Raw genomic sequence first — 24,081 nt, 5'->3', positions numbered from 1 at the left:
ATTAAGGATGCAGCCTCAGGACCCCCATTTGCTGGCCACAAAGTGTTCATTTTGCCCTTGGCTGTATCCTGCACATGCATAGGAACATCTTTATTTACCTCTTCATTCTGCCATTAAAAGATTCCTAAACCTGCTTTAGTTAAGCCATTGTTGCCATAAGTTGGCAGCTCTTGGGGTCAGGTGGGATAATCATGTCCCAGACAGAGACAGACATGAATGAACCCAAGGGTAGTGAGTTTCCCTCTGTTTTGTGAGATGCTCTCCAATGTTTCCATTGGCAGACTGCAGCAAAATCAAACTGGTCAGGCTTGGAAGACAGGACGTATCAAGAAAGGGTAAGAGAGCAGCTCATTAATTCCCTAAAAGGGCAGAATCCTTTCATTGTATCCTGAAGGTGGTCAGGCATTGGAACAGAGACTTAAAGATGGAGGAATTTTCTTCCTTGAATATATTCAGAACTCTCCTGCACAAGTCCCCACACAACTTGAATCCCCAAATCCCCAAGATGAGTGCAAGGTATTTGTATGAAGTAAAATTCACCCTTTCACTATGGATCTACATGCATCTGGTGATTATAGGAACACGGAATTAGAGAATCATGGAATCATAGCTTGGGTTGGAAGGGACCCCAAGGATCATGAAGCTCCAACTCCCCTACCGCATGCAAACTCCATATCTAATACTAGACCAGGCTAGCACATAATCAGCAATAAGGTAACTTTCTAATGTCAACACCATATATGCTCTCAGCTGAGCCTAAAGTGTGGGATATCTATCCTCCCACTCTTTCAAATAGATGATCACAAGGCTGCAGTTTTGATGGGCAAAGAGATGAGTTTTGGGAGGCATGGATGGAACAGCTCTGCTCAGCACTGGTGTGTTGTGCCCAGCCTCTGTCTCTGAGGGCAGATGGGAGTTTTACCCTACTCTTGCTCAGGGCTATGCCAAAGGCTTAGAAAAATCGAGTTAAGCAGGTTGGGTGCATGGTTGTGCCTGTTTTGGAAGTGGGAGAATTCAGACCTAATTGGGTCAGGCTGGGTTCTTTTGTTAGATACAGCATCATGCAAACACGTTTGTCAGCAATGTGGCCTCCAAACCTCTGCTGGGAATAGAAGTGGCCTCTGAGGACAGAGAAGCTATTTGTTTGTGAGCAGCTCCCAAGCACGCCAGTCAGACAAGATCTTTTTTTCAAGGGCCATCTATTACTCAAAAAGAAACTAAAAAACAAATGAGGAGCTCCAGCAGTTCAGAACAGAAAGTATTCATTTGCTGGAAGATGTTGGGACAACCCAAAACTGCTCATGGCTCCAAGTCCATATTTTTGGGTGGCTGAATTCCGTCTTTCTAAAGAAATGGGAAGTAAAGGAGAGTAGTACTATAGGCTGGTGGTGGTGACAACCTGGCTGCAGTCTCAGCTCCGGGACATATTTAGAACAGCATCAATGAGAAGGACAGAGGCCAACCCCCCTGTAGACCCACTGCAGCAGCTCTCAGCCTTTTTATAGCCAGACCTCACAGCTGCTGCCTCCTTTTTCCCACTCCAGCATCCTAAATATTGCCTCCTTGTCCTCCTATTGCTGTCTACGCCACACAGTCCGGCACCAGCTGCTGTTTGCTTCTATGGAGCAAATCTTTACCCATAAGGATGCAAGTGGTGTCCCAAAAGAAACAGAGTACTCAGGTGGAAGAAAGAACTGTGGCCAGCACTTGAATCATCAGGAAGGATAAAAGAATCCTCATTTTGCTTCAGGCTGAGCCAAACGTGGGGTTTATGTGTGTATGTGTGTGTTTTCTGGTAGAAGAGATTTACCTGCCTCTGAAATCCACCATTTTAGGAGTAATTTGCTCCTGTCTTTAATTGCTCAACTACTTCAGTTTGCTCCATTCTACACGTGCACTTGCCTAGCATCAGCTTTCAGTCACTGGCTCTCATTATGCCTTTTGCAGGGGAGTGAAAGCTGCCAACTTTCCACACCCTCATCCCTCTGAAGGCGGCTGTTGTCTCTTTAAGTGAATTTAGGGCTGGTTGAAAATATTCAGAACAATAGTCCTAAAAATCACCATCCTTTCCATTAGCCTGAACTGCCGGATCTCATTCTCCAGCAGCTCTCTGTCTTTCTCCATTGTCATCCAGAGACATAAAGACACTAAAACCATGACCACCAGATACCAGTATACCCACTACCAAGCTTCCAATAGGGAAAGAACTCATCCTACACCAGTAGTTCACAGAGCTCAACCAGTGGCTGGCTGGCACATCTCAGGAGACATTTGAGACCCTGATGGCCATGCAAATATTAATACAAGGTCTTTTAGCACCAAATCCAAATGGCTCCCATCTATTGCTGGGCCACCTAGCCACAGGACACTGTGCTTCTCCCTCCAGGCTTTAAAAAAGGCCTCAAGTCACAGTTACCCTATTTTAGGTTTGCCAGGGCTGAAGCTGAAGTGCTGCTCCTGATAGTGGTTGTCCTTTATCTATCACACAGTGAGGCCCCAACCTCAGCTCAGGCATCTGTTACTGATAAGCAGAGATGATTTATCCAAGCATTAGCCTGGATATCTCTAGCATTTGTCTGTGTGTGCCTCTGTTCACGCACGGTTTGATTTTATACTGCTGCTTCCCTGCTTTTCAGCTTGAGAGATATAACTCCACTTCTTTTGCTTGCATGATATCCTACCCCTCCCATCAACACACGATTTAGTTCAGGCCAACACCATCTGAAAATACATCCTTGCAACGCAAGGCAAAAGGAGAAAATTGGATGCAAGGGGATTCCTTCAGATATACCTTTAAAAAAGGAATATCTGCTATTACAAAAACAGTCAAGAAAAGCATTCAGTATCAGTAGGAAATCTCAGCATTCTCTATTATAATGCAGAAATGTACAGTAAAAAAGTGGTTAAAACTGAAAACCTTCACTTCAGAGCTATCACGATGGGTTGTTTTGACGTTCCAGGTTCTCCCCTCCCCATCCCCTCATTTTTCTTTCCAAATAAAACCCTGGCAGACCCATCCCCATTCTGTGAGACAGCTCAATTGGAGTGGAACTGCATATTTCAGCAGAGCATGCTTCCAGCAGAATTCCCCCAACCAACTCTGCCTCAGAGCTATTCCCATAACCCAGGGTGGAGAAAGCACCCTCTATTTGTGTCTGCACAGCTGTGCTTCTCTTCTTCATTCCCTAAAGCAGATAGCAACCAGCTGTGGGGTAGGGGCTTCTTTGTGGTGGAGTTGGGCTGTAGCAAGAATATATTCTTATTTATTCTCTAGTTGCAAAGGGTTATTTTTTTCTTCCTTCCTTTAAATTGCATTAAAAGTAACAAGGCAAATGCTTTAAGGAAAAGCATTATTCTAAAGTAAATTGGACAAAGATGGACTTCTAATCTTTAATGAGTTTCAGAGAGACAAAGGTCTTCCTCTCGGTGCCCTGCTCCAAGCCATACCCACAAGCAGCTGCTTAGAGATGTGCAGAGGGCATGGAAATGCATATAACATCCTTCGTAGTCTCCCTGCTGATTTTAATTCAGCTCAGGGACTTTCCAAACCACGTGTGGTTTCCACATACTCAACAACTCTCAATGCATTTCCGTGCCATCAATTCTCCTCATGCCCTTGAGTGTTGTCCAACGTTAGCATCAGCTCATGGGCACTTTTACTTTCAATTTGTTCTGCAGAACTCCAAGTAACCAACTTCCTGTATTCCCCTGGCTGTAAAGCTGAAACCATCTAATCCAAGATGCAAGAGCATGTGCATATTCCTTGACGAAAGCTTGTGTCTTTTCCTCTGCCAATGATGTGACTTTATCTGGTTCTGGAGGGTATCCTAGCAGCTCTCAGCCACCTTAATGGCTGACCCAAATGCCAGGCTTCCAAGCTTTTGGTTTATCACAAATGAAGACCTGAGCCAGATTCCTTATTGTTCACAAGGACGTTATTGCTAATACTATGAAACTGCCCCAATTCAGCATTGATTCACTTCTTCGCTGACCCTAATAGAATCATTAAAGTTGGAAAAGGCCACTAAGATAATTTAATCCAACCATCAACCCATCCCAACCATGCCCACTATACCATGTCCCTCAGTGCCTCATCCACCCTTTTCTTGAGCACCTCCTTCAGTGAGAGTCATCTGGGAGATACCTTGACTTCCCACAGGAACGTAAGAGGTAGAAAATCAAAGAATCATAGCATATCCTGAGTTGAAAGGGATCATTGAGTTCAACTACATGATCAAGGAAAGCTCACAAGCCATCTAAGAACTCAGCATTCATTCTTCCCTTTGTGCTCAACCTCAGAGCTAGCAACACTGTGGGATGGTTGGGTTTTCCAACACTAGTGGGATGGAAAACTGAAGCTTTGCATCAAGAGATTTGGAAGAATTAAGTTTCACCATTAATTTGAATAATTGAGATTAATCTGAACGTTGCGTAGACATGTAGAGACATTTGATTGTCCATAGTTGGACTCGATCATCCTTATGGGTTCCTTCCAACTTGGGATCTTCTATGATTCTACTGATCTTGGTGGTGTGAAATCTCATTTCTGGAAGCATCTCCACTTCTGGGGGGAAAGGATTGGTTGGGTAGTGTTAAAAATGAATTCACAACAGTGTCAAAAGGGTATTATAACACTGCAGTTAAAGACCTGCTCTTCTGCTGTGCAAAGTTCTGAGCAAGAGTCCTTCCCATTGCTGCAGACAAAGCCAACACATGATTGACATTTCTGATTACTTGCAGTTCGCGGGGCTTTTCTAATGGTCCTAAATCTCTGACAATGATAAATGTTGTCGTTGAGCCCATGTAAACAACTGGTTTGAAGACGTAAAAGCAAAACATTTTTTTTCCTTTATTTTCTGAGAGATGGAATGCATTGTAATAACACACGCAAGGGCTGTATTGTTATTAGAACTGGTTTTTTTTTTCACATTGGCCAGCTCATAGGATGAGGCAACGCACAAACGAGGCCCAACTATGATGCCTGTAGAAAATGAGAATGGGAGAGCAGAGTGTTTTGGACTATCCAAATTAATTTATTTAATTTTATATTCTAAAAGGAATTAATTCTGCATGGTGTGTGAAACACATCACTCGAGGCTTACAGCAGCAGCTAGGATATCTCCTAAGCCTTATGGAAGAGCTTTCACACATTGACTGTGTCACTTGGCAGAGTTCCTGTTGTGACTGTGAACTACATATGCTATTTATCTTTATGCTTGCTGACTAACTGGAACGCAAGGGTGATTTTCCTGTAGTGTTATGGCATTTATTTTCTAGGTTTTTCAAGTTGAAAATACATTTACTTTTTTTAATGTCTCTAAATACTGATGGTGACACACACCTTAATCATGTGCAATTTATGGCCTAAGGTTTTATTGCATCATAAATGTCTAAGCTGCTTCAAATCCTCAAGATGACTACTTTCAAAGTAGTGTAAGTTCTTAAATGAGCAATGTTGCCAAGTATATAAAATTCCGAAGAATAACTCAATGCTTTGAATCCTGAAAAAGACTGCTGTCAATGAAGCATGCTTTAATCTTCATTAAATTAAATTTTCTTGTTTGAGAACCACAAGTCCTTAATGCACGGATCACTAATTCCCTGCTTAATCCAAAAAGTCTTTCCAAAATGAGACAGGCTATCCATTTAGGTTACTGTAGTCCCTATTACTCCTTGCTGAGAGCAGGTAGGAGAAAGCCCAGCTAGCAAAAGCCCTCCTTTGAGCAAAATATGGCCCTGAAGATGAAGCGTGGAGCAAAGATCAAAATTAAATCTTCTCCTGGAGCATCACAGGAGCATTCTGGAAACACAGTGAAGCAGTTTTGCAGCCCAGCAGTACTTGCTAGCAGGTAGGTACTGTAGCACTCATGGGACTCTCATCACCCCCTTAGCAAGCCCCTGAGAGGTGTGTTTGGTAAGTAGTTCTATTTCTGCTCCACTCATGAGACCCTGTGTGAGCATAATCTTCAACCCTAATTTGTCTTTGACATGCACTGGGCTGCCTTAGTCAGTCCTCAGTGATATAAAGTGCCTCAGACACTATGAGGGATGCGGCCATAAAGCCAGGATGTCACCTGCAGGGAGGCAGAGATTCTGTCCTGATCTCTTGACTGCCAAGAAAGGGGATGATGTACCAACCTGCATTGAGCTTAATGCCTGGCTTTGAGTTAATATCATTATGTAGTATCCTAAATCCACTTATGTTTATTAAAATTCCAAGATTTGGTCATTCAGATCCAAGCTGTAGTTCTGTAATTCTCCTGGAAGATGGGAAAACCTGTCACCTTCCAGATAAAGCTCCATGCCAACCTCCCACCTTGCCTCCACCTGGAGGACTCAAGGGGCAATAAAGCCATATCAGCCATAGCCTGGATACTCAGCATCTCACCTGTACCTGATGATGGTACTATGAAATGATGTGGCATAGTATCAGAGAATGCAGTAGGTTGGGAGGGACCTGATAGATCATCAAATTCCAACTTCCCTGCCATGGATGTTCTCCCCATATTGTCCTTGATTTCACCAAGAGAGCATTGATTCTGCCTGGTTGACCCCATCTTTGGATATGCCTTGCACTCATGACCTCCACACCTATAGTTTTAGCAGAAGAAGTATGACCCAAGTACCTTTCAGATCACAAATGTCTGTTCCAAGTTCTCCAACCAGATGGAAAAATCATCTGACAAGTCCATGGCTTGCTGCCTGCTGTGCTGGGGGGGGATGGATGTGGCTGAGGCCACAGCAGAATGCAAAAATCAGGAGGTTCTGAAAGACAGGGAGATTTTCCAACCTAGAAACAAGGACTCAGCAGAGGAGAAAAAGGTCCCTGGGGTAGGAGACAGAGCTTTGGAGGACTGGGAAGAAATGAAAGAGTTGGTCTGGTGCAGATGAATGCTTACCAGTGATTATAAGCCAGTGTAAAAGAAATACTGAGGGGGGGGGGGGGCAAGAAAATTTGCTAAGCTGTTTAGGCTTGGACAACTAAAGAAACTTCACAGTTTTGTTATGTTAAATCTGTACTAGAATAGAATAAGCACCACTAATTCCTTTCGCTTTGGCATGGTATATCAGTGCTAAGTCTGACTGCTCTGGCATACTCTAAGCCTGGTGCATTGCATGTGCTCACTCTTCCTCCCTTCCCACTGGTATATTTCAAAATAGAAGTACAGTTTCTTTCTAAGGCCTTCAAACCTTTGCTTTGCATATGGTTATGTTTAACCCTTTGGCAGGCTGCTCTGTTCAGCTTAAAGTCGGGGTATCGACTTCTGAATCAAGTTGCAGATCCCACTTCAAAAGTTTGGGTTTGTATTTTAGTACTCCTGAAGAATCCATTTCTGATTCCTGACTAAAAAACAGACAATACCTGGCATGTATGTGGGCTTTTTAATGGGTTTCAAAGCATTTCGTCTAACAGCTGCACAGAAGTTGAGACTGACCTGCACCTGGAATAAAGATGATAAACTGCAAAAGGTGGTTCCAGCACAGTATTCTGGGGTGCCAGCATTGTTAAAGGGAGATTTCTTGGCCAAAATTTTCTGGTCCAAAGGCATTCCAAAGGAGATCATTCCAGTTTTTAAGTGAAGATAAACCATTACCTCTCTGTCTCTTCGGGGACCCTTTGGGGTTGCTACTCCAGGACAGACTCTGCCTCCCTATTAACAGCCACTTTTCACAGAGGGAAAGGGCTGAAAATGGAAGAAAAAATGAGATTTCACCCAAGGAGGACACACTTTCCCATTCAAGCACCTTGCTCAAAACACCACTTAAGTTGAATTGGGGCTGGTGGGAGCTCGCAGGTGCATAATAGCTTTCCCAAGGCAGAATCTATGGGGGTTTGTAGCCAAGACATCTGCTTTTTTCCATCACCATCACAATTTAAGACCCCATTTAAAAGAGTTTACACATCAGCTTCACGCTGGGACACTGCAGGCTTCACCATAAGGCCGCAGATCTCACTCTTGCTGGGGTACATCCCACATTTAAACCACTTCTGTGTCCATTTTGAGGCAGTCTGGGTGTATTTTTAACACACGAGCCTATTTCTGAGGCGTATTTTTAATATTCCAGCCCACTTCTTAGAGGTGCATTTTCAAGCATTTTCAAGAGGGACACGTGTTTTTCCTCTATTCATCAGGTGATTTCAGGCTTTGGGGTTGACATTGCTACCCTCCTCGAGGCCGTGAGGCGTTGGGGTTGACATTGCTACCCTCCTCGAGGCCTTGAGGTGTTGGATATGAGTTTTCTGAGGAGAAAAGATGAGAATTGAGGAAGATGAAGGGGTTGGAGGAAAAATGGCTTCCGTGCCTCAGTTTCCCCCATTCCTAAGTCCTCCAAGCCTGCAGTTACAGCGGCAGGACACAAGGGGGCGTTGTGCTCAAGGGCGGCGACACTCCTCCCCCCCTCGCTCGTCTCCTAGCAACACACCCCACCCTCCTCTCTGATTGGCTGCCTCCCCTCACCGCCGCCATTTTCAAACCGCCGGTTCGCCGCCTCAGTTGTTTTTCGCCGCCGCCATTTTGTGCGGTGCCGTCCGGTTTTCCCCCCCCGTTCCTCAGCCTGATTCTTCACCATGGAAGCCGAGCCCGTGGCTCAGAAGCCCCCTCGGCGGAAAAGAGGGAGGGTTAGTGCTGGAACCAGCGCCAGCCGCTCGCCCCCGGCGGACAGCAGCCGGTAGGAGCCGTCATGTCTCCCCGTCCTTCTGTCAGGGGCTGAGGCCTGTGGTTCTCCCTTTATGTGTGTATATAGTGAGGAGGGGGATCTCTTCCCGTCTTCCTGTCATATAAAGGGGACGTTTCCCCTTTTTTCCTCAGCCTTTATGGTGCTTTAAACATCCTTAAAGGGGCCCTTCACCCTTGTGTCTAATGGGGGCAGCTCCCTTGAGTCTAATGGGGGGCAGTTCCCTTGAGTCTAATGGGGGGTAGTTCCCTTGTGTCTGACGGGGGGGAGCTCCCTTGTGTCTGACGGGGGGGAGCTCCCTTGTGTCTGACGGGGGGGAGCTCCCTTGTGTCTGACGGGGGGGAGCTCCCTTGTGTCTGACGGGGGGGAGCTCCCTTGTGTCTGACGGGGGGGAGCTCCCTTGTGTCTGACGGGGGGGAGCTCCCTTGTGTCTGACGGGGGGGAGCTCCCTTGTGTCTGACGGGGGGGAGCTCCCTTGTGTCTGACGGGGGGGAGCTCCCTTGTGTCTGACGGGGGGGAGCTCCCTTGTGTCTGACGGGGGGGAGCTCCCTTGTGTCTGACGGGGGGGAGCTCCCTTGTGTCTGACGGGGGGCAGCTCCCTTGTGTCTAATGGCTTTATGGGACCCCTCACACCGTATAAAGTGGGTGCGTTGCTCCATGGTTCCCTGCTTTATAAGGTGGATGTGTCCGTGGTTCCTGAGTGTCCTTAATGCTCATAGGGTGCCCCAGTGTTGTATTATATGCTATGTGTATGGGAGGGGGGTGTTTCTCAGGCTATCACATGTTTTCCTGCCTGTTTCTGTCCCGTAATAGGGATATTTGGTCCCATTTTAGGTCTCCAACTGGTTTCTGTGCAAGTGTGGGATGCTTGCAGTCCCTATTTGGCTCGGAGAAGAAATAGAGGGTCTTTGCTCCTCAGGGTGGTTGTTGGTGCAATGTGGGGATTGATTTCTCTTTTCACACTGTTTCCCTGTACCTCTTTGTCACCCATTTCAGGTTCTGAATTCTACAAGGTTCTGGCTGGATGTAATGTGTGGTTAAATAGAGTTTGGGGCTGCTCTGTGGCTTGAATTGGGCTGGGCTTAATCTCCCTCTGCCATCACCAGCTCAGCCAAGCTTCCAGGATCTCCTCCAGTCATAACACTAGATCAACTCTGTTAAGTATGGAAGAGATCCAGTGTCAGCCTTGGCTTTTACTCTCATTTTTAAATCCCTCTGTATACCATCTATTATTTTGATGTGCTTGGACTTGTGAGACCTTTCTTGAGACAGCCCTGTGAAACAAGACGTTATGTCTTAAGTTAACCCGTGGATGATCTTATCTGTGTTGACCCCTGATACATAGATGTGTTTATTGGCACTAGTTGACCCGAGTGACTCAACTCCCGTTGACTTTTATCAGGACAAACCCAGTTTGTTCAGCACAGGTTTGTATTTATTATTGCCCTCAGGGTCAGGAAATGACTCCTCCAACTTTGCAGGTGGTGTAGAAAGCAGATTTGAGTTCAAATAGATACAGATTCAGGGTCTATGGACCTGTGATCTCGATCTTTTCCTCACTGCTCTGGTTCTTTGTGGGCAGGACTGCAGTGAATGGTGGTGTTACAATGTTGGTTTCGATAATGGCTTTTTGTAACTGTTGAGTGTTTCATAAGGTGGGATGTTTCAATGAGCCTTAAAATACACATTTACATAGAAACATGCTGCAATATTGTCTTGATGATCAAACTGGAGCTTGTTGGTCTCCAGTCCCAGCCTTTAAAACTACAAACTTAGCTCAAATTGCTCAGAGCATTGGCCAGGTGAGATCAGAATCATCCAAAGACAAATCTCAATGCCTCTATATTTCAAGGTTTGACCACATGTGTTGCACAAAAGCATTTTTCTTTATATCTAATGGGATTTTTCCTTGCTGTGCCTCTTTCCATTCTGTTGTGTGTATACAAGATATTTGGCTTTTTGCTTTCTCTACTTCTTTTCAGATAGTTAGAGCCATCTTTGCAGTCTCTCCCCATACAGAGGGAGCCCATTCTGTTTTTCTTCATTTATTCGGTGTTTCAGCCCTAGCACCTTCTCTTTTACGACTGGCTGGATGTGCTCTAGTTTCTGATGTTCCTTATACTGAAAAGCCCAAAGCTGGACCTGTTCCCTGTATGGATTCTCTCATACTGTCATCTCTTAACTTGTCTGCTGTGGTTTTGCTAACCTATAAATGGAGAGAATCATAGAATCACAAGGTTGGAAAGAACCTACAAGATCATCTAGTCCAACCATCATCCTATCACCATCACTTTAAGCTACTAAACCTTATCTCATAGCTCCTCATCCAGCCACCTTGCTGCAGAACACAAGTAACATCATTTAAATTAAGATGCTTAATCCCTTCTGCTGTGGTGAAGTGGAAAATGAAGAGAGAGACAAAAAAAAGCATCTGGAAGTAGGTTTGTTTTTTCTTCTTTCTTTTTTGCTTACGGCTTAGCCAAGTTTATGTCTTATGACTTGAGTGCTCCTGCTACAGGGTTCAACTCTAAAGCTTTCAACCAGTCTGACCGTGGCTACCTCCATCCTTTATTGATTTGCTTTAACACTTGTGCACGCGTGCATGAAAACACCTTTTGTCTCCAGCCTTGTAACCCGACCCTGGAGGAGGAGTCCTCTGCCCATCAGGCTGATTTTAGTCAAATATCTCCAAGCAAAACCAGAGCTCCAGTTGCAGGCCTGGGGCCTCTTGTTGAAAGTTTATGAATGCGTGAAATACATTCAGCAGTGTCTGAGATAATAGCCTTTATTAGATGTGTCCCCTTGTACACACTGCTTTGCTTTTCTACCCTTAGACCCTCATGGATGTGACGTTCCCAAGCAGTTTCAAACCTGCTGAGGTTTATCATAGAATTGCTTGGGTTGGAAGGGACCTCAAGGACCATGAAGTTCCAACTCCACTGCCACAGGCAGGGTTGTCAACTGATAGAACAAGTACTAAATCAAGCTGTCCAGAGCCCTGTTCATCCTGGCATTGAATGCTTCCAGGGATGGAGCAACTGCAACCTTTCTGGGCAACCTATTCCAGCACCTCATCATCATCTTCTGTAGAAAGCATCAAGTTTTGTTTCCAGGAGTGTTTGTGACCTGGGTGGTGTGAAGGGATTCCTTTTAGATGGAGTATTTGTAATCAGCCCTTTGTGTAATCCCACAGTGTCTTAAAAGGAAAGAGACAGTTGTTAGCATGATAGATGATGACTTCACTTGGTTGTATTTCACAGGAAGGCTCTGATCTGGGGACTGCTCTAACATATTTTCCCTTTAGTTCTTTCCCTCCTTCAGCAATAGAATCATCAAGGTTAGAAAAGACCACTAAGATCATGTAGTCCAACCATAAATCATCTAATGATCATCCATGATCATGTGAACTGGATTTAAGGTATGGATGGATAAAAAGATTGCTCTGTAATCCTGTTCCTAACTTCATCATCTTATCTCATGTTGAGGTGAATCCAGGTGAAGCTGACAGCTCAGGGCTACGTTATCTCTTCCAAGGTAACACTGATAAAACAGCGAGTGTTCTGCCCCAGACACACTATCTAACCCCAGTTTGCATCTTTCAAACCTCTTCTGCCAAGCTACAAGATCGATGGCTCAGCACCCTGCAGGAAGGAGGGGACAGGTACACTCCAACCCCAGGCAAGCCTGGAGTTTGCAAAATGTTCTTATCTTTGTCCAGATTCTAACTGTTCTGGTATCTAGAAACAGTCTGTAGCTTTCATATTGCAAAAGCAGCCAGAGAGGATTGTGCAGGGTTGAAATACTTCTGTGCTGAGCTGCTGAGGACGGAGGTAGACTGTCACATCATCTAATTTCAGCCCTAACTCACACTTCCCTGCTCTAGCATCTGTGTCTCGTGTTTTGGTAGAGTCACTGTTATTTGCAGCTGATCCTGTGATCAAATGTGGTTTTGTGATCTGTTGATCCTTGCTCAGCTTTTGAGGCCTCAGTATTAAAACAGGGACGTGCCACTTGAGTCAGGATATGGGAAGGGATAAGATTCATATTCATGTACTTGTAAACATTTTAATTGTGACCATCAGTTCTCAGTGGTTATTCAAATGGGATTAATCCCAATTATCCTACTGACTTTAGAAGGATTAAAGAAATGAGTGTTTTTTTTATATAGATCACATTTAGTGTGGAAGATGGAAAAGCTGCTCAGTTGTCAAGCTGCGTGTCACATTAAGCCTTTGAGGTCTGAAGCAGGCTGGCCACTGTTGGATTGAGAAAGCAAGGACAAACAGCTGCTGGCAGCGTGGTGAGTGGATGGGACTGGCAGAGCAGCAGGTGTTGGAGACTGACAGCATCCATGTGTGTTTTCTTATGGGTGGTGCAACCATGACCCCCCACCACCACCACAAAAGGGGGGTGGATGGGGTCCTGTGTTCCCCCAAACAACTCTATTGCTCCTGCTTCCTTTGCTGCAATCTCACTCACTGTGTCTGCAGGGTGAACTGGCTTTTCTATTGAATCAACACCCCAAAAAACATGTGATTGCTGACCAAACCACCTTTCCCTATGGCCATGGGGTTGCTGAACCCTGTTTGTAGGGTTCTGACTGTGAGGATGCATTTGTTTTGGTGTCAGCCTACAGTCACACAAAGCAAGAGCCTTTGCTGCAGCTGCTGTGGGAGCTTTGTAGAGAGATTTCATAGCTGAGAAAGGAGCAAAGAAGCTGGTTGACAACTCAGATGGATTTTATAGAGGCAAATGAAGCAAGTATTTTCTGAATAATAAGTCTTTTAAAACCTGTGATCATCTGTTTATTCTGCACAGTTTGCAGTAAAGTCTCCAATTGGCTTGTGTTTATTCACTACACATTTAGCCTATTTAACGTCAGTTGTTTGTTGGCTTATGACCTAATGCCAATTGTTTTGATGGTGATACCTCTTTCCTTTCTTCTTTCTAATTATGGCTTCTCTGAAATGAATGTTTGTTTGCTCTTGATCTCTGTTGTGATTAAAGCCTATAATTCATCAGACTTTTTGGGACTGGTAAAATAATAATGCAGAGTGCAAACATACACTTTTCTTTCCTATTATCACATCAAAGTTAGCACAAATGGAAACTTTTACTTTACTGAAGAAGGTAGCGATTAAAATGCATCGCTTGAACATAATTGGAAGCTACACTGCAGCTCTCATATTACCACTGCTTTATTCCAAAGCAGACTGTGAGTGTCTGGGTTTCAATGCATACAGGGCTTGGTATGCAAACATGCAGTCTCTTGGGTCAGTTGTGCTTCCACAGGCCTTACAGGAGATGCTACGTGCTGCACTTGGGCAGTAGTAAACAGGAATCAACGTGGGTTTCATCCTTTTTAAAAGCTTAAGACTTCATTCTTGTTTACTTTGTTACTTTTGTTCAGTTTTCATTGCAACAGGAACTCCACTTTTCAACAGCTGGGAGAGGGCTAGGAACAAAGTATCTCTAGAACTGGGCCTTTGGATTTTAAAGTGATAACATTGTGGCGCTGTACTTTTGCCCTGTATAAATTTAATTTCAGTGTAACATATTGGCTTTTAATAGTTTCCAACTCACTGTACTGAGTGTCTGAAGGGTTAATAAAATCTGTATGTTGTTCCTGTAGCAAACTGGATTGAAATCCTGATCCTACTGGACACCAATTAACACCTGCTGATGCAAGAGTACTGGTGTTCTTCTGCAAGGAACAAAGAAAGCGTGAGCACACCCGACTGGCCACAGCCCTGTTAACTTGTGCCTTTTATTTAGGCCATTCTAAGTGTATTAAAGCACAGATGGAATGAATATAACACACTAAAGTAAGTACTGCATGTGCTTTCAGTGGCCTCTGTGCAAATATCTAAGAAATGTTGATAGCACCTGTGGAGCAATTGCTTCCTATGTGTGCTCCCTGTGCACCTCAGTGCATGGAGATGCTGGAAATGAGGTTTCTCATAGGGGAGATGACATGGGAGCAGAGAGAAGAAGGAAAAACCTGTGAAATCGTTCAAAACAGCTTTTTTTTTTCCTAAAACATGACACTTGTGCTTTGCCAAAATATGTGGTAAATGCCGACCACCGGTTATTAAAACCTCGGGTAGCTTTTAGCACTCTCAGCTTCCCTTTATCTGAACACTGTTTGTGAATTACCACCACTCTCTTAATTACTATGTGCTAACGATAGCTTGACTCGTTATTGTCTTGTAAAACAGAAGTCACACTACACTTAGCAAGTAATTATCTTCACTCACAAATGATTATCCTCAACATTCATTTGCTTAATCCAAGCTATTACTGTTGCAATTAATATTTGCTGGGCAAGCTTGTCGCAGATGCCTTCCAGGATGCTCCCATCAGATAAGTAAATCACAGTGGGTGAGGAGGAGAGATTTTTTGCAGCCCAGACAACTTTAGTCCTACAGTCAAAAGATAAGACTAACATCTCTTCTGTAAACATAGCCCTTTGATGATAAGGAAGATCCCATCAGTGCCTTGGCACTCATTGAAATAATCTTTTTCCACGCTCTGAAGGTACTTTTTTCCATCAAAAAGAAATGTTCTCAGTTCTAAATGTCCCTTCTGGCTGCTCTTGCTTCTGGCTAAAGTGCAGACAAAGGTTGGGCTGAGCCCACAGAAAGAGGACAACTTCGTTCTTGTTTTTTACTTGTTATTAAGAAACAAAGCGAAGCACTGCTACAATGTCAGTATGCAAAGATGGTCTTTCCTAAAGTATTGAAATCCAATGCAAGAGACAATAGGTAAAGGCAGGCAGTTGGATTTCAAGAGTGGGTTATTGTCTCTGTTGCCTTGGGTGGCAGCTGATAGTCTCAGACTATATTGGGAAGTAGCAGATATCAGCTAATCGAGAACAAGAGGAAGCTGGCAGCCTTCCTTCCGAGTGGTGGTGGTAGGCACAGGCTTATCTGAAGATAGCAGCTCCTTGTGAGGAGCCTTTAAAAGAAGACAAATGTATGTGATGCCATAGAAGAAGAGGAATCTTATAAAGTGGGCTGGAAAGTGCAGAGAATGATGCAGTTAACATGGAGAACTTATGAACTTAGATGTGAAAAGTGACACTGTTGGCCATAGGCTGTGCTTCCTGCTTGCATGGTTAAGCAAACTGCTGAAATGAGGAAAACTGACAACCTCAGAACTCTGTGGAAATGGGATTTAAGTGAGTTTAATAGAGTGCTGAGCGTGTCAAGTAGAGGAAGAATTGTTAACTTATCAAATTGTCTGTCCTGTGTATAGGTTTTAGTGTGTGATGTTCTGTAATGGAGGGATGGAAGTGTAAAGCAGCTCAAGGAGGCAGAGAGCCATAGCGCTGCCAGATCCCTGCAGGGCTGGACCTCAGTATCCATGTGAAAGTGAAGGCTCAAGAAAAGACAGAGCCAGGAATCTGGTGAGATTGTATCTTATGAGAATCTCATAAGAACAAATCAATGCTGCTGAGAATTTAGGATTGAAAGTACTTGCACTAGACATGCTGGTAAAAGATAACTTAGACTGTAAATATCGAGTGGACCCAGAGTCATCTGATTTCATATGGATAGAGAGAGTGGTGAGGTGCTGGAACAGCTGCCCAGAGAGGCTGTGGATGCCCCATCCATCTCTGGAGGTGTTCAAGGCCAGGTTGGATGGGGCCCTGGGCAGCCTGGGTGGGCATTAAATATGGAGGTTTGTGGTCCTGCCTGTGGTGGGGGGTTGGATCTTCATGATCCTTGAGGTCCCTTCCAACTCAAGCCATTCTATAATCATGGCTGACTTGTATGGACTTCCTTTTTGGATACTGGAAAAAATTAATCCCTGCCATAAATGCTTGTTTTCAACCTCTGCTATCAGTTGCCTAAAGTTGCTTGTTGTCATCACTATTTTTATTATATTTTTCCATTTCTCCCTTCCTTTCCAGTCAGATGTACCAACATATTTTATCCTTTCATTTCTGTAGCAGCTTTCAATCTGCTATCACTGCATTCTTGCTCTGAAGAAGCAGCGGAAGTGTGGGGTTTCTGGTTAGTGTCAGGGCCTTGCAGCACTGAAACTTAAAGGAAGGTTTCGTAACGCCTGAGAAAGGAAAGCAGCGATAAGGCAGCCCTGTAAATAATTTGTGGAAGGAAGATCTCTTCCCAGAAAGGAACACAATAGTGAAAGATGGATCAGCACTGGGAAGCACTGAGGTGAGAAATGAAACTGTATGAAAATTTCCCTGAAAAATAATAGATAAGTGAGGAGGAAACACTTGGTGATAGACTTGATGATGCTGATTTAAAGCAGTTAGAGGGGATGGAAAAGCCCTTTTCCCCTCAAAGTATCTTACATAATGTGTGTTCATACTGAGTGAGGATATCCATAATGGTGAAGTTGATGCCCTTTTATTGCTGAAGTTGAAGGACTTTTTAGAAACCTGAAATGGAGGTGAATGCAGGGATCACTTCATCTGCTAATCAAAATTACCTGGTCTTGAGGGAGGTATCCCTGCCTTTAGATGATCTTAAAGGTCCCACCCAACCCAAACCATTCTGTGATAGAAACATGACAGCTCCGTGTTAAAAGATATCTATAAAATATTCCAGATTAGGAAATACTTCATGCAGTGGGGAGGTGCTTAGTGCTGGTCTTCTGAACTAAACCATACTATAACATACTCGGTGAGTCTGAGAACACAGATGGCTTCTGACTTGCTTTCAAATAGTATTTTAAATGATCAATAAGTTTACCCTCCTACCTGCACATCCTCTTTGCTTCTAGCTTTTTACTCTACAGGGCAAACCTCAGCAGTCCCTGGAAAGCAGTTGCATGTAGCATTCACGTGCCCAAATACACACCTTGTTCTTTTAACAGTTTAACGTTTGCAGCTTTGGTTCAGTCTCAGAATCTCCTTCCTCCTCTGTGAGAAGTATAAATAATTCCACAGTTTCCCCACAGAGAATTACAGGCTGCCAACAAAATCTGCTCAAACTCCACAGTGCCATGGGGTTGGTGGTCCCACAGTTACCACATCCTGGTGAGAGGGGAAGTATCTCATTAAATGTTTAACATAATTGCAAGCAATTACCTGACCAAACCTTTAACTTTACCTGCAAATGGACAGGAAGGGAGGCTTGATCACAGGACTTGACTTCCTGGTGTCTTGCTTTGAAGTCTTTCCAGAAATTAAAGCTGGATGAAGACCTTCCCAATAAATAGCCTTTTAAGAGGGAGGAAAAAGGCACAGATGATATCAGACCTGACTGTCAGATGTATGGATGCTCCCAGGTGGACAAGGTAATTTGTATTCCCTGACCAGAACCCTCAATACATCCCAACAAGTTCTCCAAAAGAGGTATTTACACCCATAAAGAGGGATGTAAGGTCTTCTGTGTAAGACCACAGCTACAGACTTTCTGTTCCCAGCGTAATCCCTGCTCTATTTGGATGGCTTGCTGCTCACCTTTATTCCCAACGGTTGTTTTGGTGAAGCTGGAGAAAACAGACAACAACAAAAAAGGCCTAAAGGCAATTATGTGATTAGAATTGCAAATCTGAGCCAGCCCTGCCTAATGTGTAGGAGTAACAACAACCTTGGCTCAGGTTTCCTGCATGTTTCAGCAAGGAGTCCCAAGGACAGGCAGTGATGTAGCCTGATTTCCTATGGAGCTGGCTCATGCTTGGATTCTCCGATGTCTTCTTATCTCCACTTCCATGGCTGAGACATAACAGTTCATTCTCAATGTCTGGAGAGAGCTGGGGCTGGGTCTGACAGAGCTTTACTTCATCACCGAGGATGCAATGAAATCTTCGTCCTCTAGATGTCACCTGTGGATTGGGAAACAGCTTTCCCTTCGGTTTCACCCCGAGGTATAACTTAAGGGTTTATATTTGAGTTTAATATCGCAGTAAGTCGACCAGCTGGGCTACATTTGGAATTAATTTCATTGTACCACGTTAAATGCTCCCCCACCCAGGGTGAAGGGAAATAATTTCTTACCTACTACAGGATGACAATTTTTTTTCCCCTTTCCCACACAATTAATCTTCTTTCATGACATGCTGTCTGCTGACCAGGTCCTTTTCCTAAACCATTTAAGCTCTGTGAGCTCTAGGATGACTTGTGGGGAAGAAAAGCGAGCAGGGAACCAAAGAAAATGAATGAATGTGGGTGTGTGGGTGGTCTGGAGGAGGCACGCAGCAGGGCAGGGAGTGTTCATCACCTGCATCTTGACTTAAAAGCCCTTCTGCAAAGCGGTCGGGATGGTTCCAGGTTCATTTCTGACAACCCAGTATACATTATTCTTCAGCATCAGAGAGACCACAAAAGTTTATTGCATGAAGTTACAATTAAGCTGATTTCCCACCCCCGCACGCATAAAGACGTTAAGACTGAACTGCTTCTGTATCTTGATCAGTGAGAACAGTCGTTTATAGTGCTTGGCTCACTGTAGATCTCTAGATGGAACAAGGCCTTCCAGTGAGCTGAAGTGATTTAATTCCTGTGAGTGGTTTGGTTTTTGTTGTTTTCAAATGGCAGTTTTGTTCATAAGTCCCTTGAACTGGCTGGAAAATATCACCCAGAGTATTATGAAGCATTAACTAATTAGTGGCCTCAAAGGCCTTTCCTAATGTCATTTGTATTACTTCTTTACTACATTTCACCTGACTAATATAACTCCCTGTTGTTTCTGGACATTGGGATTTGATTTGTGTTCATCCCCTTGCATGGATCCTACTGCACTTTGTAGTCTCCATATATTGAGGCTGCTGCAATACTGATCCATTCGCATAAGGGGGCAGATTTGAGGTTGTTCTGCAACCAAAATCCCATTTTCTTTGTATAAAGAAAAAGTAAATGACTTTGGGATAATCTTTAGAAGAGACACAGCAATCTTTGTACTAACAGTCCAAGAATGTTCTCCTGGATGTGTATAACCACTGCTTGTGCTGAGTGAGTTTTAATAGCGGGTTTCCTGTGGACATCTAGCAGACTTTCTCTCCTCTAAAAGCCTGTATGTTCTTTCTAGTGAAGCACTGTTTGTTTCGCTTGCACTGAGATTTATTTGGTGTGTGGGTGGTTTGTTTGTTTGCTGTTGTAGCTGCAAGCGGCTCCAGTGCTTTTATTAAAACTTCATTCCTACTGTGTTTAAAACTTGAAAACAAACTTCAGGTGTATTTATGCTTCTCCCGTGGAAAGAGATTAGAGTCTCGTGTCTGAACTCTTCTCCCCTTCTCAGTATGCCAGCTTATGTGTCTTCCTTGGCCCCCAAGCTGCATACTTTCCCTGCCAGCCTCCATAAAATTATCCCTGCAGGCAACGATTCCTCGTCTACTGTAGTAACTGCATTTCATCTTTTATTGCTTTGTCTGAGTTTCAAGCTCTTTCACTCCTTGAAGGCCTTTCATTACTCTGTTCCTTATTGGCTGCTCCCTCCTAAACCTTTATGGTCAGATATCCAAATGATGTCAGTGGCTGTCATTTCCTTCAAGGGAATTTGGGCTCTAGACTGGTCTAATCTGTTCTTTACTACCATCTAAACTGATCTTTACTACCATCTGAGCATAACCAGAGCTAAATGGGCTAAATGTGGATAATAGGAAGGCTCATCAACTGGAAGTTACCATATAGAACTTGCTCCTCTAATGCTTTCCCAACAGCACAAGGGATTGGAGGGCCTCAATACAAAGCATCCTAAACACATTTCAGTGGCTACAGGGGGTGGAAGGACTGAGAAGCACTGTTGTCATCTTAACATCAGGGCTCTGCCTACAAGCTTAGGTCAGACACTGGACCAATTTCAATTGTAACCTACTGCTGAAGCTCCCGTGGAAAGGACAAGTCCAAAATATGCTGCATGAGAAGTGAAGCCACTGGGGGGAAAAAGATTGCTGAGGGTTAATACGTTGTGAATAAAGGAGACAAGCATCTTGCCTGAGCAAAGGAGGTACGCTGGTTTAAGTGCCTTAAACTAATTTAATAGTACAGTGCAAACCCTGCTTGAGAAAATAAATTCTCTTGGGGTGGTTACTGGCCTATGTCAACTCAGCATGGGCTAATTTGTTACTGGCTCACAGAGCTGCCTGGGATATCAACGCTAAATGTGTTTACTTTTTCTTGCATTTAGTAAGAAAAGAATGAAAAGGGTTGTCCCCTCAAAAAGTAAAAGCTTTTAAACAATCTCTTTTGTAAGAGCAAAGTACACCTTCAAGTCCTTATAATGTTTAAATATTTAAAATATGAAGTCACTCAGTGCTGCCTTACCACCCACCTACTGAGGTCTGTTTCTCTTACAGACTTACCCTTAAATTGTATAGACATTACATTACACAACTCCACCCTGCAGCCATTTCCTGCCCAGCTCCTCAGTTCTCACTCTTTTCCAATTATTTTTTCTCCTGTCTCCTTTTCTGTTTTTCCTACAGCTCTGGCTTTTTTTGTAGTCTAGGAAATGAAGTTCCTAGACTGCTGCTGGCTTTACTCTGCCTGCCCAAATCTAACCCTCCCTCCTGTTCTTTTTTCCCTTGTGTGGGATAAGTGCTAATCACCTTCAGCCTCCAAAGCAATGCAGGGCATCTTTTTATAGCCCTGCTGAAGATGAGGAGGAGGTAAACTTTCCTAAGAACTTAAGAGCTGATTCAGGCCAAGGGTCCTTCTGACCTGATGTGCTTGCTCTGGGCACTAAGGGGCTATTAGAATCAGACCTGGTATTTATAATGCTTCTTTCTCCCACACTGTCCTAGTCTCCAGTAGTTTTATTGATCTCTGCTAAGCAGATGACTTGAACTCTTCCTAGGCTTGGTCTAGTTTATCATAGAATCTTTAAGGTAGGGAAAGACCTTTAAGATCAAGTCCAACTGTCAGCCCATCCCTGCTATGCCCACTGAACCACATCCTTCAGTGCCACATTGCCACATTTTTTTGTATGCCTGCAGAGGTGGTGATTCCACCACATCCCTGAGCAGCCTGTTCCAATGCTTCACCACTCTTCAGAGAAGAAATGTTCCCTAACATCCAACCTGAACTCCCCTCCTTACCTCCCTCTCTCCCCACCCCCGGTGCAACTGAAGCCCATCACCCCTCTTTCTATTGCTATTTACCCAGGAGAAGAACCGACCTTCAACTCCCTACAACCTCCTTTCACCTTCCCCTTATGTGGACCTTGCATTTATTACAGCTTTTGTTTGTGTGAGGTGTTCCCGTGTCTGGAAAGGGCTCTTTTCCACTGAAATAGGCAGGAAAAGGGATGTGCCCTGCCCCTGTGCATTACAACTTCTAGAGAACTGCCCCTGAGGTTTGATGAGCTCAAGCCAAAGTCATCCTGTGGCTTTGCTTTTTGTTGTGAATCATAAATCATTACAAACATGTTATTCTAGCGCTGATGAGTCTCCACATGGGTACTGCAGCAGAAGGCAGGATGGCTTCCTTCAAACACACATAGCAGTTCCACTGCTGCCATCAACCCCCCCACCTCCATTTACAAGAGTTCTGAGCTGCAATACAGTCCTATGGAATAGAAACAAGCAACGCTGCTACAAGCAAGCAACCGCATTGCAGTGCTCTTTCATAGCTTTTTTATATGCATGTGTGCAGCTTAAGCAGATAATTGTCTCACTGAGCACAAGCCTACCTTGTCATTCAGATTACCTTGTATTTCTGCAGGTTTCAAGGACACTCAGAGAACATATAGCGAATGCATTGGCTAATGGTAACGTGTCATGCTGTGTTAAGTTGTTTTTCCAGCCCTACAACTAGCATAACTGCTTTCATAGCAAGGGCAGTAACAACTGCTTGCATAAAGGAGAAAAATCACAGAGCTATTTAGGATTTTTAATAAAGAGAAAAGTTTCTGCCTGTTAACATTGAAATGTATGTTTTCCCGAGAGTTCTCTCGGTGATGATTTGTAGTATTTATTGGATCAAGCTTGGTTCCCACAAGAACTCAAAATAGCCATCTGGATTTGAAGGGACACAGCCTCCCTCAGCTGGCATGGCTGCAGGATTCAGAGCTTGCTCCCATGGCTTCTGGGCACTTGGAATTCCTCCATCCTGACTGCTCTCCCCTGGGAGCATTCAAAATAGGTACTGGAGGGGAAGGGGCTCTGGGGGTGGCATTCGGTGGAAACAGTTTAAAGTACAACTCATTTCAGCTGAACTTGGAACCTTTTGCTCCCTGCCTGGAGATGCTGAAAATGTATAATGTTCAATTGGAGCCCCTGAGAGCGTGGTTTGTGGGAATTAAGCGTCAGGTGAAGTTAATCAGAAAGGGTAAGTGATTCATAAAGCACTCAGAGATGGTGGCCTTCACCATGGTACACAAAACACTGTATTTTCAAGTCCAGTCTCTATGAGACAGTGCTTTCCTGTAAGACACTGTATTGTTTACAACATTTGCTTCCTTTCTCTTTTCTCCTTGAACGCAGTCCAGGCACCCAAACATTTACTAATGGTGGGTTTTGTACTTTGTCACCTGGTGATGCAACGTTTATCACTGCTCTACTGAGAAACCTGCTCACTACTGAATCTGAGACCAAAACTGCTGGAGCGGATAGGAGATATTTAGGATAAAGCCTTCCTAAAGATGTTGTTGTGTGCACCTCTAGGATAACTAAGTAAAATAAAAAAAAGTGTAGATAATCTTTTATGTAACTGAATGACAATTACATTTGAGCTCCAGCTAGAAACTTATCCCTTTCATTTCAATTAACTTTGGTCCCCCCCAAAACCAGCTGCTTAAATCTGAGCCTCACCCAAGGTTCCTTTATAGTCAAGCAGAAAGAGAGGCGCCTCCAGGGCATGGCCAAAGCAGCTTCAGATGCCTGGCCAGAGGTGTCAGCCTCCCTGCAGGACTGACAGGGGAGCCTGGACAACTGCCTGCCTGTTCGGGGGGGGGGCTGACGGATGAGCCACATGCACAGCAGGAAAAGGGGAGCCGAGGTTTGGCATGTGGTGTCGGTGCTCTTGTATTTCTGTTCCTGCTTTTTAATTGTTAGGATTATCTTCCAGCCCATCATTCATCTGAGAAGCTGTGCAGGGCCGACAGAGCTGAGTGACAAGGGCCTGGTGCATGAAACCTGGTGGCTCAAAGGCTGAGAATGCATTGCACTCTTCTGCCAGAGATGACCCTGCAGCAGTGAGAGCAATTGCATGGCTGCTGACAAGCAAAATAGTTTGTCAACAGCTGCACTGCTTCTCCCTGAAGTCCTCCTCCCCCCTCTGCTTCAGCATTTACATCATATCTCTGGAAATGAGAGTACAAATAGCTCTGTGAAGTGGACAGGATGACTGACTACACGCAGCATATCAGGAGACATTTGTTCTGTTGGTAGCCTTCATTTGGTCTGATAAAGAGGAATACAGTTTTCTCTTTCTAATAATGGATAGTTGCCACGATCTTCTGTTACATGCTTGTAAATGAGAATACCTGCTTG

The 24,081-nt window shown here is 44.2% G+C and overlaps 1 protein-coding gene across 3 annotated transcripts in view; it reads left to right on the top strand.

The window, feature by feature from the left end:
- The first annotated feature begins 8,497 nt into the window (after positions 1-8,497).
- Positions 8,498-24,081, top strand: part of LOC146762221 (uncharacterized) — a 36,239-nt gene continuing 20,655 nt past the window's right edge. For all 3 annotated transcript variants that reach the window (XM_085511618.1, XM_085511632.1, XM_085511624.1), the window contains exon 1: positions 8,498-8,670. In XM_085511618.1, coding sequence (XP_085367744.1) covers positions 8,570-8,670 — 101 coding nt within the window. In that variant the 5' untranslated portion in view covers positions 8,498-8,569. The remainder of the gene's footprint in view (positions 8,671-24,081) is intronic.

Source organism: Coturnix japonica, chromosome 1, assembly GCF_054131305.1.
Source record: "Coturnix japonica strain WE chromosome 1, WE-NBRP24, whole genome shotgun sequence".
Taxonomy (NCBI): domain Eukaryota; kingdom Metazoa; phylum Chordata; class Aves; order Galliformes; family Phasianidae; genus Coturnix; species Coturnix japonica.
Note: the sequence above shows the minus strand (reverse complement) of the source record. Positions and strands in the feature narration are given on the sequence as shown.